At 37.2% G+C, this 13,816-nt stretch overlaps 2 protein-coding genes across 2 annotated transcripts in view; both read right to left on the bottom strand.

Moving 5' to 3' along the window:
* The window catches only part of LOC126076906 (sodium/hydrogen exchanger 9B2-like), a 298,466-nt gene that overhangs the window by 34,243 nt on the left and 250,407 nt on the right, over positions 1–13,816 (bottom strand). The window lies entirely within an intron of this gene.
* The window catches only part of LOC126076916 (sodium/hydrogen exchanger 9B2-like), a 66,195-nt gene that overhangs the window by 32,211 nt on the left and 20,168 nt on the right, over positions 1–13,816 (bottom strand). The window contains exons 2-4 of the mRNA XM_049885621.1: positions 6,742–6,836; positions 5,617–5,800; positions 2,284–2,451 (exon numbers count right to left, since the gene is read on the bottom strand). Coding sequence (XP_049741578.1) covers positions 2,284–2,451; positions 5,617–5,800; positions 6,742–6,795 — 406 coding nt within the window. The 5' untranslated portion in view covers positions 6,796–6,836. The remainder of the gene's footprint in view (positions 1–2,283; positions 2,452–5,616; positions 5,801–6,741; positions 6,837–13,816) is intronic.

Below are 13,816 nucleotides of genomic sequence, written 5' to 3'. Positions count from 1 at the left end.
GTGTAGGCTTGGAGTTTAACAGAAATGTAGAACCTCAGGCCCCATCTCAGACCTGTTTAATTAGAATCTGCATTTTAACACAAGCCCAAGGTCATTCCTATGTACAATAAAGCTTGAGAAGCACTGATACAGATGCAGGGGTCAGCAAATGTTTACTGTAAAGGGCCAGATAATATATATTTTAAGGCTTTGTGGGTCTTACAGTCTCTGTTACAAGTTCAAAACTCCACTGTTACAGTGCAAAAGCAGCCATATATAATACATAAACAAATGAGCCTTGATGTGTTCCAATAAAATTTTATTGACAAAAAACAGGTGGCTTGCCAACCTCTGATCTATAGTATACAGGCATAACTGGAAACAATTCATTTTAACAACAATTCAGTTAATAACACTGTTGTTGTCTGCTGTCAAGTTGATTCAGACTCATAGCGACCCTATAGGACAGAGTAGAACTGCCCTTATAGGACAGGGTAGAGCTGCCCCATAGGGTTTCCTAGACTGTAATCTAGAGGAGAAGATCACCAGGTCTTTTCTCCTATGGAGCTACTGGTGGGTTTGAACCTCCCACCTTTCAGTTAGTAGTCAAGCACTTAACCATTGTGCCATCAGGGCTCCTTATTAACAACTTTAGGGAAAAAGTAACCATGAGAAGTAAAATAAGTTAAGTGAAATAACTTCAGTTTACATAAAACTTACAAATATACTGAGAATTAATTCATAGTGAGATGTAAATAATTCTACTCCTTTTTTAATATTTAGTTTCAACTGCTGACCACAAACTCAAAAGCAAATAATTTTGGCCTAAGTTAATAACTCTGATTTTCCTGTTATAAGCTAACAACAACAACAAAACCCCTTTTAGTTTGGAGAATGTGTGCAAATATATATGTATATGTAAAAGGTAAGTGCTTTTTCAATAAAACATGGTGATCAGTAAATCTGTTAGAAACAAACACAAAATACCTTTTGCAGTAATTGAAAGTGGTAAATTGAAATTTTGTAATTAATTGAGTTTTAAAAAGAAGTATGAAAGGCATAATAGCTAGTTTTAAGAGAAATTTGCATGTATGTCCCAGGTGGGCATTCTCCCTGCCTCTGGAAAACATTTTTGTCTAATTTTTTAAGATCATGATACTATATTTTAAATACACCCAGAGGTGTGTGATTAAGTGCTTAAAAACCAGCTCTCCAAAAATGTATATACCTTTATATTTGTATATTAGTTTATTATACATTTTAATAATCTAAACATTATTGTCTATTATAAATTTTAATAATATAAAAGAAATATTGTGCAGAACAAGTTCACAAATGTGCAATCCTCTCCACTGTAAATTCTATATAGCCAATTGATTCTCATAGGTTGCTCTCTCTGACTTTTGTTGAACTGGATTCATAACCAACTCTCGTTGCAATTCAGCCATGACTCAACAAAATCAGGTGACAAATAATGCTTGATTACCATCTGGTTCAACAAGGAAGTCACTCATCACTGATACACAAGTGTAGCTTCATCATGAATGTTAGTTGGTATTTTTGGTTATGTGGCTGCATAAGATGAAAATGAAACAAGATATATATGTCAGAAATTTACTCACTTGTCAGTGATGTGAGTAACTTCTTTGCCGAATCAGAAATTAGTTTTTGAATTCTGGAAGAAAATATCCTCAATTTTCTTTCAAGCCATTCACAAGGCAATGTCTACAGACATGACATACTTTTAAATTTAATCTGCATTATTAACGTTTTCTCCATAACATTTTCAGTCTAGACAATTGACAAAACAATCAAGAAAGCAATGTGCCAATCCTGATTTGTGGCATTTTCTGACTCTGTGGTATAGATACTCCCAACATGGCCGATTTTAAGCCACTAACACTACGTCACAAAATGTGGAGCTGGGAAAAGGCACAGCAGCACACCACCTTAGAGTGTTTCCGCCGTTAAGATACAATAGACACAGATAGTCTTAAGGGCACAGATAAAGGGAAAATGCAGTAAAATCATTAGGAAGTGATGAATTTTGAGTGTTTCCTGCTCTTTCATATAAATTACTTGATTTTAAGTTTATATATATATTTTAAGTTTATATATTTTAAAATAGAACGTTTAACAACGAGCTCACAAAATTCCTCAAAATTTAATATTGGCTTTTGCGAGCTGGTATAAATTGGCTCTAGCACACCAAACATACTGTTATTCCCCCAAAACTTGCCACACAAACTACTGTTTAAAAAATACGATTTACCCTGAAGAAAACAGGAAGTGGTTAGCACTTACCAAGAAAAGAAGGCAGCGGAGATAATGTAGGTAACTTAAGGAGCCTGAACAGTATACCTCCAATGGTACACAAGACCAGGATTATGATTCCAGATATGATTCCTTCAGGGAGAATTTCACTGATGATAACTGACCAAAGTAAAGTCCCCAGAAGACCAACCACAGTAACTGAAATAAACCAGGAAAACTAGTTTCTATCAATAGTCATATGCAGCCTTGGATATCATTCAAAAATTGTTTTCTTAAATAAATATTGAGTAGTAAGTAACGAACACATTAGTAGCTAAAGAAACTACCAGTATTTAGAAAATCGTACCTTAAGATTTTCGTTGTTTCTTTCAAGAAACAATTCTTTCGACACTCATGATATGGGTCTTACTATATTGCATATTCTTTTTTTTTTTAGGTGAAAGTTTACAAAGCAAATTTGTTTCTCATTAAACAGCTAGTACACAAACTGTTTTGTGACATTGGTTGCCAGCCCCGCGATATGTCAACACTCTCCCCTTCTCCACCCCAGTTTCCCTGTCTCCATTCCTTCAGTTTTCCTGTCCCTTCCTGCTGTCTGACCTTTGCTTCTGGGCTAGTGCGTCCATTAGTTTTGTATACCTGATAGACTATATTGCATTTTAACTTACTGCATTTAGATGCTTGCTTTCAAGTCTTAGAATAGCAGCTATATTCCCAGTTATTCTCAACTAGATATTGTGACCTCTTAATTAGACTATAAATTTGTAAAATGCATGAATTGGCTTCAAAATTTTTTACTTCCAATGTCTACTTTAGTGCTCATCCAAGTGGTCTTAGTAATGCTTGTTCACTAACTCTAAGATATATATATGTATGTTTATATTATACATTTTAATAATATAAATGATATATTGTTTATCACAAATTTTAATAATATAAAAGATATATTGGGCAGCACGTAATTCACAATAAACAATAATATCAAATATATAAAATAATAAAGGATTATGTTATTTTCAGGAAACAGAATTTATGAAACATTTCTAATATTATAAAAAAATCAAAACCATAAAAAAGTAGAAAAATAGGAAGAAAAAAATTCATAGCCCACATCCCAGAGACCAAAAGGATTTGTTCCTCTACTTTTACCTATAAATTAATTGTCCATAAATTACATATTTATATACATGTATATGTTGGTATTTATTTCCATAAATTACCAGAGCAAACAAACAAAAAACGCTTGGTGTTGAGTCAATTGCAACTCATAGCAATCCTATAGGACAGAGTAGAACTGCCCCATAGGGTTTCCATGGAACAGCTGGTGGATTTGAACTGCCGATCTTTTGGTTAGCAGCCTGAGCTCTTAACCACTGTGCCACCAAGGCTCCATACACATGTATAGGGCTTGCTAAAGATAAGTCATGAAGAGCTCTTGGTAAACTGTGAAGCATTGTGTAGCACTAAATACATACAAACGCACACTTATAAGGTTTCTCTAAATTGCTTTTAATTCAGTTAATAATTCACTTCTCATTTATAATTTTGGAAAATCCTATTTTCACATGAAAGATTACCTCATAAGAAGAGTACTTAGTGTAGACTGCATGGGCATAGGAAGGAGTATAGAACAAGAGCAGTACTGTAAGCTTGAGGAACAGAAGTACAGGAAGAGGTGTTTATATACATCCAGCCTCATTTTTCAGGCAGCCCTATGGACAGTGATTACAGAATTTTTATAAAAAGCTGAGTCTCCAAATCATATCATTCGTTTTCATCCTTTCGTTATGTCAATCCATATCTGTTTTATTGTGATTGTTTTAACTAGAAACATGGCATAATTTGAAGGGTAAAAGTTAAAAAAATAATAAAAAGGACAGAAAAGGTATTAAATTATCTGTTGTCTTATTAACTAGTGTATATTTTGGAACCTGTATATTAGTGTATATTTATTTTGTTCCAAATAAAAATGTTTTTCCCCATGCTTTCCAAACCTTACTAATTTCATTGAAAACACATTTAGAGCCTAAAATATAGCATATTATATTTGGCTTTCCCATAGTCCCAGATGAGAATGGTAAAAATGTCTTTCATTACTGGTCTGACAGAGACCGGAGAAACCCCAAGAGTATGCCCCCTAGACACTTTTAATTCAGTACTGAAGTCTCTCCTGAGGTTCACCCTTTAGCCAAAGATCAGACAGGGGCATAAAACAAAACAGGACTAAAGGGGCACACCAGCCCAGGGGCAAAGACGAGAAGGCAGGAGGGAGTAGGAAAGCTGGTAATAGGGAATCCAAGGTTGAGAAAGGGAGAGTGTTGACATGTCATGGGGTTGGCAACCAATGTCATAAAACAATATGTGTATTTAATTGTTTAATGAGAAACTAATTTGCTCTGTAAACCTTCATCTACACTACAGTAAACAAATAAAAATGTCTTTCAGAACTCATATATCAACTACGAAGACGTGAGTCTGAGTTTTCAGTAACCATATCTTCGAGATCATACGTATTGTATTCAACATATCTCCCTTGAGAGGTCACATATTTATTCCAATGATGCTATCATTCCTCAAAATAATATTGAAATTGTCTTTAAATTTTCAAAACCCTTCTTCTTTCCCCTGCTACACTACACATCCCTCAACACAAACACACATACACTTCTTTTTTTAATAAAAAAAAGATGGCATTACTGAATCTGAACATCTATTTTATTCATCAAATTGATATAAAAATAACCCTTGGATGCTCCAAAGACCAGATCCAATCCTAACAATATTCAAAATAGTGCTGAGATCAATTCCCAAAGAAAAATTCCGGAAATGTTTGACTAATAGCAGCTCTGCTGGACTAAGCTGAATTGCAAACCAAGATGCTTGCTTATAAAATGTCAGGATTCATTTAGAAGTATAAATTGATGTGTTTGCTCAAATATTAGTTGCATTACTTAATAGTAATAACAACCAGCACTTATGTAGTGCTTGTCTGTTTACAAATGATTTCACAAACATTTTTCTCATGGGGTTCCTGAAGTAATCCTTTGAAATGCTTCCTCAGATGAGGAAAAGGAAAACACTTTGATTGCTGCTCTTTTCCCCTTCCTGATGGCTGGAATAGTGGTGACCACAGAGATCTTGGAAGCTCCAGGCTGAAGACGGCAAAGACTTGTCAGCGTGGGTCCCTGAATGATCACGTGGAACAAAGCCACCTAGCAGTAAGAATTGTTCACCTAGTACTTCTCATGTGAGAGAGAAGTAAACTGCTTTTTGTCTTTTAAATCATATTATTTGGGGGTCTCCCCTTATAACAACTTCATCTTTTACTCTCTCATTCTTACTTCACCCTTACTGTTTACATACCATTTGTTATTATTCTAGCCAGTAATCCATGTGGAGGGCAAGCAAATGCTTGTCTCAGTCTCTGCAGATGATTTGATGCAGTTGGTGTTTCTTGTAGCTTTTTTTCACTGCTATTCAGGTTACATTCTTCTGTTGGTTCATTTCCATCTATACTCCTGAGGTTCATAACTGTCTCCTCCTGTGTCTAAAGGAGCAAAATATATCCTTGAAACTGTACATTTGCTATACATTTTTACAGGTTCTGAGTCATCATATTACAAATCATATTTCCATTACTAGAATCAAGGCTAACACTTTATAGGAAAATCCACAGCTTTATTACTAACCACCTGATGCTTGGAACAAGAACTATGTTATATTTAGCATTGAGTCACTATTTGTGGCATAAATGCTTGAGTCACATCAAATTTCAATGCTTGAGTCACGTCAAATTTCAGTATGCTGGGTTAAAACAGGAGCCCTGGTGGTGCAGTGATTAAAGCACTGGGCTGCTAACCAAAAGGTCAGCAGTTCAAACCCACCAGCTGCTTCGCAGGAGAAAGATGTGGCAGCCTGCTTCCCTAAAGATTACAGCCTTCGAAACCCTAAAGGGCAGTTCTACTCTGTCCGATACGGTCGCTACGAGTCAGAACTGACTCGATGGCAGTGGGTTTTTTTTGGTTTTGGGGAGCTGGGTTTAAAAATCAGCATATTTAAGATAAATACAGGGCAAGAGACAAGAAACATACAAAAGTTGTTCAGGAAAAGATAACTCTGTGGTGAAAAAAAAAGTCACACTCATTCATCTACTTGAATTTATGATATAGAAGGGAAAGGGAAGAAATCAAAATCATTCTAGGGTTTAGGCTGGGAACACAAAGATTTTCACAGGCCCCCCATTATTCCTCATGTGTGGGCCAGCTGCCAATGGCTTTAGCTGGGAAATTGTTACTCATACCTGACCTGGACCATATGAGTCTGGGAATTAAGAATGAGAATTGTTAGTTGAGTGGTAGGGAATGAAAAAAATACGATTCAATAATAGATGGAAAATAATCCCTTTTTTAAAGAAACAGCTGGGAAGTTCTACACTTGATGAGATTTACCTCATCAAGTTTCTTGATGAGCAGAGGCTGTGTGACTCACCTCTGTGGAAGGTTCTGAATCTGAACATTCAACTGCTTTATCTTCGTCCCTCATGATTTATAATTAAAAAAAGATGACAGAGGGAAGAACAAGATCTGTTTTGAAAGAAAAACAGTAAAAATTAGAAATTTGAAAATCTTTGTAGCTAAATGAGTAATTTGTACATATTTTTTCCTTTAGAACTCTGAACAGCTGAAATATATATATATTATTGTGCTTTAGGTGAAAGTTTACAGCTCAGATTAATTTCTCATACAAAAATTTATACACACATTGTTATGTGACTCTAGTTACTATCCCTATAATGTGACAGCACACTCCTCCATTCCACCCCAGATTTCCTGTGTCCATTCAACCAGTTCCTATCCCTTTCTGCCTTTCATCTCACCTCCAGACAGAAGCTGACCATTTAGTCTTGTGTATCTACTTGAACAAAGAAACACACTCTTCACAAGTATCATTTTATGTCTTATAGTGCAGTCTAATCTTTGAAGAGTTGGCTTCAGGCATGGTTTTAGTTCTGGGTTAACAGAGAGTCCAAGGGCCATGTCTTCTGGGGTCCCTCCAGTTTCAGTCAGGCCATTAAGTATGGTCTTTTTACTAGAATTTGAGTTCTGCACCCCACTTTTCTCCTGCTCCATCAGCAACTCTCTGTAGTGTTCCCTGTCAGGGCGGTCATTGGTGGAAGCTGGGTGCCACCTAGTTCTTCTGGTCTCAGGGTGATGCAGGTTCTGGTTTATGTTGCCTTTTTTGTGTCTTGGGTTCCTACTTTCCTAGTGCCTTCAGTGTTCTTCATTCTCCTTTACTCCAGGTGGGTTGGGACCAATTGATGCATCTGAGATGGCCACTTGCTAGCTTTTAAGATCCCAGATGCCACTCACCAAAGTGGGATGTAGAACATATTCTTCATAAACTTTGTTACGTCATTTGACCTAGATGTCCCCTGAAACCATGGTCCCCAGACCCCCGCCCCTGCTACACTGTACCTTGAAGTGTTTGGTTGTGTTCAGGAAACTTCTTAGCTTTTGGTACAGTCCAGTTGTGCTGACTTCCCCTTTATTGTGTTGAACAGCTAAAGTATTTTAAGTTAGAGTATTTTAACTTCCAATTGTTAATCTTTTCTGTGATTCCAATACATTATCCTCATTCTTATTTACCTTTTCACCTCTCTTGAAAAAGTCCTTGCTGACCAATCATATTTTACATGATTTCTCCTCCACTATACATATATATTTTATGGACAAAGTTAAGTTTTAATTTTAAAAATTTTATTGAGAGATTAATCAATATAAGATTTTGAAGCTTAAAAATAGGATAAAATTTATGATAGAAGTAGAATGGAAATACAGGTTTGTGAAGGAAAAGGAACATGTAAATTTCCCAACAGTTAAAGGATTTGTTCCCCTATTTTTCAAATGGATCGAGTGGATTCTGACTCAAAACGTCCCTATAGAACAGAATAAAACTGCCCCATAAGGTTTCCAAGGCTAAATCTTTACAGAAGCAGATTGTCACATCTTTCTCTCATGGAGTGGCTGGTGGGTTCAAACAGCTGATCTTTTGGTTAACAGCTGAGTGATTCAACCCCTGCACCACCAGGGCTCAAACAGATAATGGAAGACATCAAATTACTATGGTATTTAGATTCCACTGGGCTTTTGGAAACCCTGGTGGCATAGTGGTTAAAAGCTACATCTGCTAATCAAAAGGTCAGCAGCTCAAATCCACCATGTGCTCCTTGGAAACCCAATGGGGGAGTTCTACTCTGATTGAATCAGAATCAACTCAACATCAACTAGTTTGGTTTAGACATTTAAAAGAGTGATGTAACTTTATTTATTTATTTATTTATTTTTGGCGTTAACAAACAGAACTTTATCCTCTCACAGTTAAGGAGGCTATAAGTCTGAATTCAGGGCACGAGCTCTAGAGGAAGACTTTCCCTCTCTTTTGGTTTTGGGGGAAGGTCTTGTTTCCTTTCAATCTTAGGATCAACCTTCCCCTGGATCTAGGAGGCTCTCAGCACAGTGACCCTGGTTTCAAAGGACATGGCTGGCTCCTGGCTCTTCTTTCTTCCCCACTCCACTTTCTGAGTTATAACTTCAAAACATTCCAAGCAATAAACTCGAACAAACCCATTGCCATTGAGTCGATTCTGATTCAGAGGGACTCTATAGGACAGAATGGATCTGCCACACAGGGTTTCAAAGCATTCAAACTGCAGACCTTTTGGTTAGCAGCCATGGTTCTTAACCACTGTTCCACCAGGGCTCCTTCCAAACAACAGTACTGTTAAATTGTCCACTTTAATGACCCAACTTGATGAAGCAAGAAAGCTCCAGGTAATTTTCCAATATGAGGAATGAGTCACCAAAGGTAAATCTACAGATTACATCATTTTCAGAGAAGCCAGAGTTAGTAGTCTTCGCCAGGTTCTTATTTCCAAATTAAATTTTTTAAAAAGGGAAAACATAGATTGAATAGCTACAATGTCTCAGACACTGTCCTAAGTGCTATGGTAGTCACTTGCCATAATGACACATTCTTTGTCCTCCATGGGCTTACAATATAACAGGAAAGATAAAAAAAAAAAAAAACTAGAAAACCTGTAAGGTAGATGGATAGGTTGACTCAGTCAATACCCACTTCAACATCTATAGAGACTGAAAAGCCAAATATTCCAATTCTTAACCACTTTGGCAGCTAGAAGTGCCCATGTGCCGTAGCTCTGTCCAATGAGATAGAAGCGGGAGTCACTGGGGAGGGCTTCATTCCCAAGCACAAGGCAAAGCCTTCTGAGGATCATACGTTTTTACTCTTTGCCCTCTAACACTCTACTTTCTCCTTCCTAGAATGTAGATACAATGCTTGGAGGTGCAGCAGCCATCTTTCAACTATGAGAATAAAAGACCTAGACTACTAAGAATAGTAGATAAAAAAGATAGGCGGTTTCTTGATATTCTTGAGTTGCTTCACCAGTCTTGGACTTTTTTTTAATTGCTTAAATCACTAGTAGTCTAGTTTTCTTTTACAAGTAACCAAATTTATTCTTAAAAACAACAAGTGCAATGAGTATTATAATAGAAGTGCAAACTACAATCTTTGGTAGAACCAAAGAGAAAATCAGTTAGAAAAAGGAAAATCTAATTCAACACACCTTTGACAGTCTAGTATGTGCCAGGAGCTATGCTGGCCTCTGGAGACAAGGATTAATGAGACAGAATCCTTGCCTCATGAATTATTTTCCCAGTTTAACAAAGTGCTGAGATGCTTGCATTTAAAATTTCAAAGAAAATTATAGCCTTTCTACTACAACCACGCTTTCTCTTTCCTATAAAACACAATGCTAATCAGAGTGACATCTTAAAAACGCTTCAGTTTGATTATTAGTTATATATATATCGTATTTATAGCTATAAAAAAACCAACCTGTGGCTGATGAGTCGATTCTGACTCATAGCAACCCTATAGGACAGAGTAGAACTGCGTCATAGGGTTTCCAAGGAACGGCTGGTAGATATGAACTGCTGACCTTTTGTGTAGCAGCCAACCTCTTAACCACTACATCATCAGGGCTCCATGTATAGCTATACACACATATATAACATATACACATATATACGATGTTGCTAGGTGCCCTCAAGTCAGTTCCGACTCACCAACTCTATGCACAACAGAACAAAACAGTGCCCAGTGCTGCGCCTTTCTCATAATCATTGCTATGCTTGAGCCATTGTTGCAGCCACTGTGTCAATCCCTCTTTTTGAGGGTCTACCTCTTTTTCACTGACCCTCTCCTTTACCAAACATGATGTCCTTCTCCAGGGACTGGTCCCTCCTGATAACACATCCAAGGCACGTGAGACAAAGTCTCACCATCCTTGCTGCTAAGGAGTATTTTGGCTGTACTTCTTCCAAGACAGATTTGTTCATTCTTCTGGTAGTCAGTGGTATATTCAATATTCTTTTCCAACATCATAATTCAAAGGTGTCAATTTTTCTTTGGTCTTCCTTATTCATTGTCCAGCTTTTGCATGCATATGAGGTGACTGAAAATACCATGGCTTGGGTTAGGTGCACTTAAGTCCTCAAAGTGACATCTTTGGTTTTCAACATTTTAAAGAGGTCTTTTGCAGCAGATTTTCCCATGTAATACATCATTTGATTTCTTGATTGCTGATTCCATGGATGTTGATTGTGGATCCAGTAAAATGAAACCCTTGACAACTTCAATCTTTTCTCTGTTTATCATGAGGTTGCTTATTGGGCCAGTTGTGAGGATTTGTTTTTCATTATGTTGAGGTGCAATCTATACTGAAGGTTGTATGTAGTCTTTCATCTTCATCAGTAAGCGCTTCAAGTCCTGTTCACTTTCAGCAAGCAAGGTTGTGTAATCTTTATCGCAGGTTGTTAATGAGTCTTCCTCCAATCCTGATGCCCCTTTCTTCTTTATATAGTCCAGCTTCTCGGATTATGTGCTCAGCATACAGACTGAATAAGTATGGTGAATAGATACAACCCTGAATGCACACATTTTCTGACTTTAAACTACTCCGTATCCCCTTGTTGTACTGGAAGGGCTGCCTCTTGGTCTATGGACAGGTTCTGCATGAGCAAAATTCAGCGTTCTGGAATTCTTCCCAGTGTTATCCATAATTTGTCATGTATGTAAATATATATATACGGAAACCCTGGTGGCGCAGTGGTTAAGTGCTACAGCTGCTAACCAAGAGGTCAGCAGTTCAAATCTGCCAGACGCTCCTTGGTGGCTCTATCGGGCTGTTCTACTCTGTCCTATAGGGTCACTATGAGTCAGAATTGACTCGACGGCAGTGGGTTTGGGTTTTTGGGCATGTATTTTTATATATACATATGTATCATATATGTGTATATATGTCATACATGTGTGTATATGATATATGTGTATGTGTGTGTGCGTGTGTGTGTATTTTTTTTCTTAAGCTTACTCCAAAGTTTAGACTCATAATGACAAAGACAGGCATTCTGGTAGGAAAATGCTGGGCTCAGAGAATATTTGGCTTGAAAGCACCGAGGCAGGAAAGCCAGTGGTGTGTAGGGGGAAACTTTGCTGGAGCATGTGGTGGAGACTGAGAGTACTGGGACATGAGGTTCAAGAGTAAGGTATGGAAGATACCATACCCCAAACCGTGGCCCCTGGTCTACACCCCTTGAAGGAAGTGACCCCTAATGTTACAGTAACTGAAGAGGTCTACCAGTTCTAGAGTTGGACAAACCTGAATCTGAAGTCCAGTTCCCTCATGTACCAAATTGCTTAGCCTCTGTGTAATTAATTCCTTAACTATACAGAGATGAGAATAGTTCCAACCATGCACATAATACTGTTGAGCACCCATGTTCAACAGTGTTGGTTATTGTTAGTCATTCGTATTCCTTCTCCCTGATTATTACAAATCTCTAAGAATCTTTTTGCTTTTTTTTATTAAGCAGGGCAAGGTCTCCCCAGTCTTAAAGAATTTGCTACTTTATCCTATTGATTTTATTTCATCATGCTTTTTACTTCTTTCTTTCAAGGCCATCTTCTTGACTAGGTGGATGTCATACTCACCACTCTCATTTCTTCACCTTTCTCCTTAGTAGAATTACTTAAAAACTCTCGAGCAGTATCATTGAAATCACCTCTTTATCAAATTCTGAAAATCAGTGATTCTGCCACTTATAAATATGTTTTAAAATGATCAGCAAGTGTAAACTATTAATTTTAGTAGACAAACCACGGCTAAAATGGAGCCTTTGTGAACTTATTTTATTAATGTTATTCTGGTCCTTTTTAACATAAACAATAAAACTTGGCATTTTGCATGATATATGCTTTTTGTGAGAATTTACATAGTTTTGTATTTTTAAAAAATTCCCTATTCTCCTCTGGTCTCCATTATGGATGCCAAATTATTTATTTTAGATCTGAGGTATTGTAGAATTAAAAGGTAAAAATACCAGATGCTAATATTTTAATAAATCCAGTGAGACAACTTACAACTGTCCAGCTTTGTTGGTTTATTCTTTGCTGTGTTTCCATTTCCAAAAGAACATTTAAAACACCTGTCTCTACCTCGGAAACCCACTTAAATTTAGGAAAATCAAAAAAACTAGCTTTATTTAAGCCAATCATGTTTATGGCATTTATAGTAGTTCATAGTCGTTGGTTGTTTTTTTTTTTTTTTTAAATTGTGGATTAGGTGAAAGTTTACAGAGCAAATTAGTTTCCCATTTAAGAGTTTGTACAGAAAGTAGTCTGTGGCATTGGTTTCATTTCCCATAACGTGTCAGTACTTTCCCCATTTCCTTTTGTCCTGACCATCTACACCTTCCTGCCATCTTATCTTTGCTTTGGGGCAAATGTTGCCCTTTCGATCTCATGTAATTGATTGTTCTGTGGAGCACATTCCTCTCGGGTGTTATTATTTATTTCATGGGCCTGTCTATGGTTTGGCTGAAAGGTGGTCTCGAGGAATGGCTTCGGTTCCAGTTCAGAAGGGTATTTTAGGGCCATAGTCTTGGGGGTTCCTTCAGTCTCTGTCAGACTAGTAAGTCTGGTCTATTTTGTAAATTTGATTTTTTGTTCTACAATTTTTCTCCCACTCTGTCCACTCTGTTGTGATTCCAGTCAAGAATGGTCAGCAGTGGTAGCTGGGCACCATCTAGTTCTTCTGGTCTTGGCATTGTATAGGCTGTGGTTCATGTGGTACATTAGTCCTTTGGACTAATTGCTCCCTTGAGACTTTGGTTTTCTTCACTCTCCTTTGCTCCAAATGGTAAGAGACCAATGTTATATCTTAGATGGCCGCTTGTAAGCTTTTAGGACCCCAGGTGCGACTTACTAAAATAGGATGCAGAGCCTTGTCTTTATGAACTATACTGTGCCAATTGACAGATGTCACCTGAATCTATAGGCTTTTGCCTTCAAGTCTAGGAATTTCATGCTGCAAAGTGTTTGGTTATATCTAAGAAGTTGCCCTGACTGTGGCTCTTGTGTGCTCTACTGTTTATATTAATAAATAAGCAGCACATACAGTATACATGTAGAAATATCTACC

This window comes from Elephas maximus, chromosome 5 (genome assembly GCF_024166365.1).
Source record: "Elephas maximus indicus isolate mEleMax1 chromosome 5, mEleMax1 primary haplotype, whole genome shotgun sequence".
NCBI lineage: Eukaryota > Metazoa > Chordata > Mammalia > Proboscidea > Elephantidae > Elephas > Elephas maximus.
The sequence above is the reverse complement of the archived record's forward strand: the minus strand, read 5'-3'. Positions and strand labels throughout refer to the sequence as shown.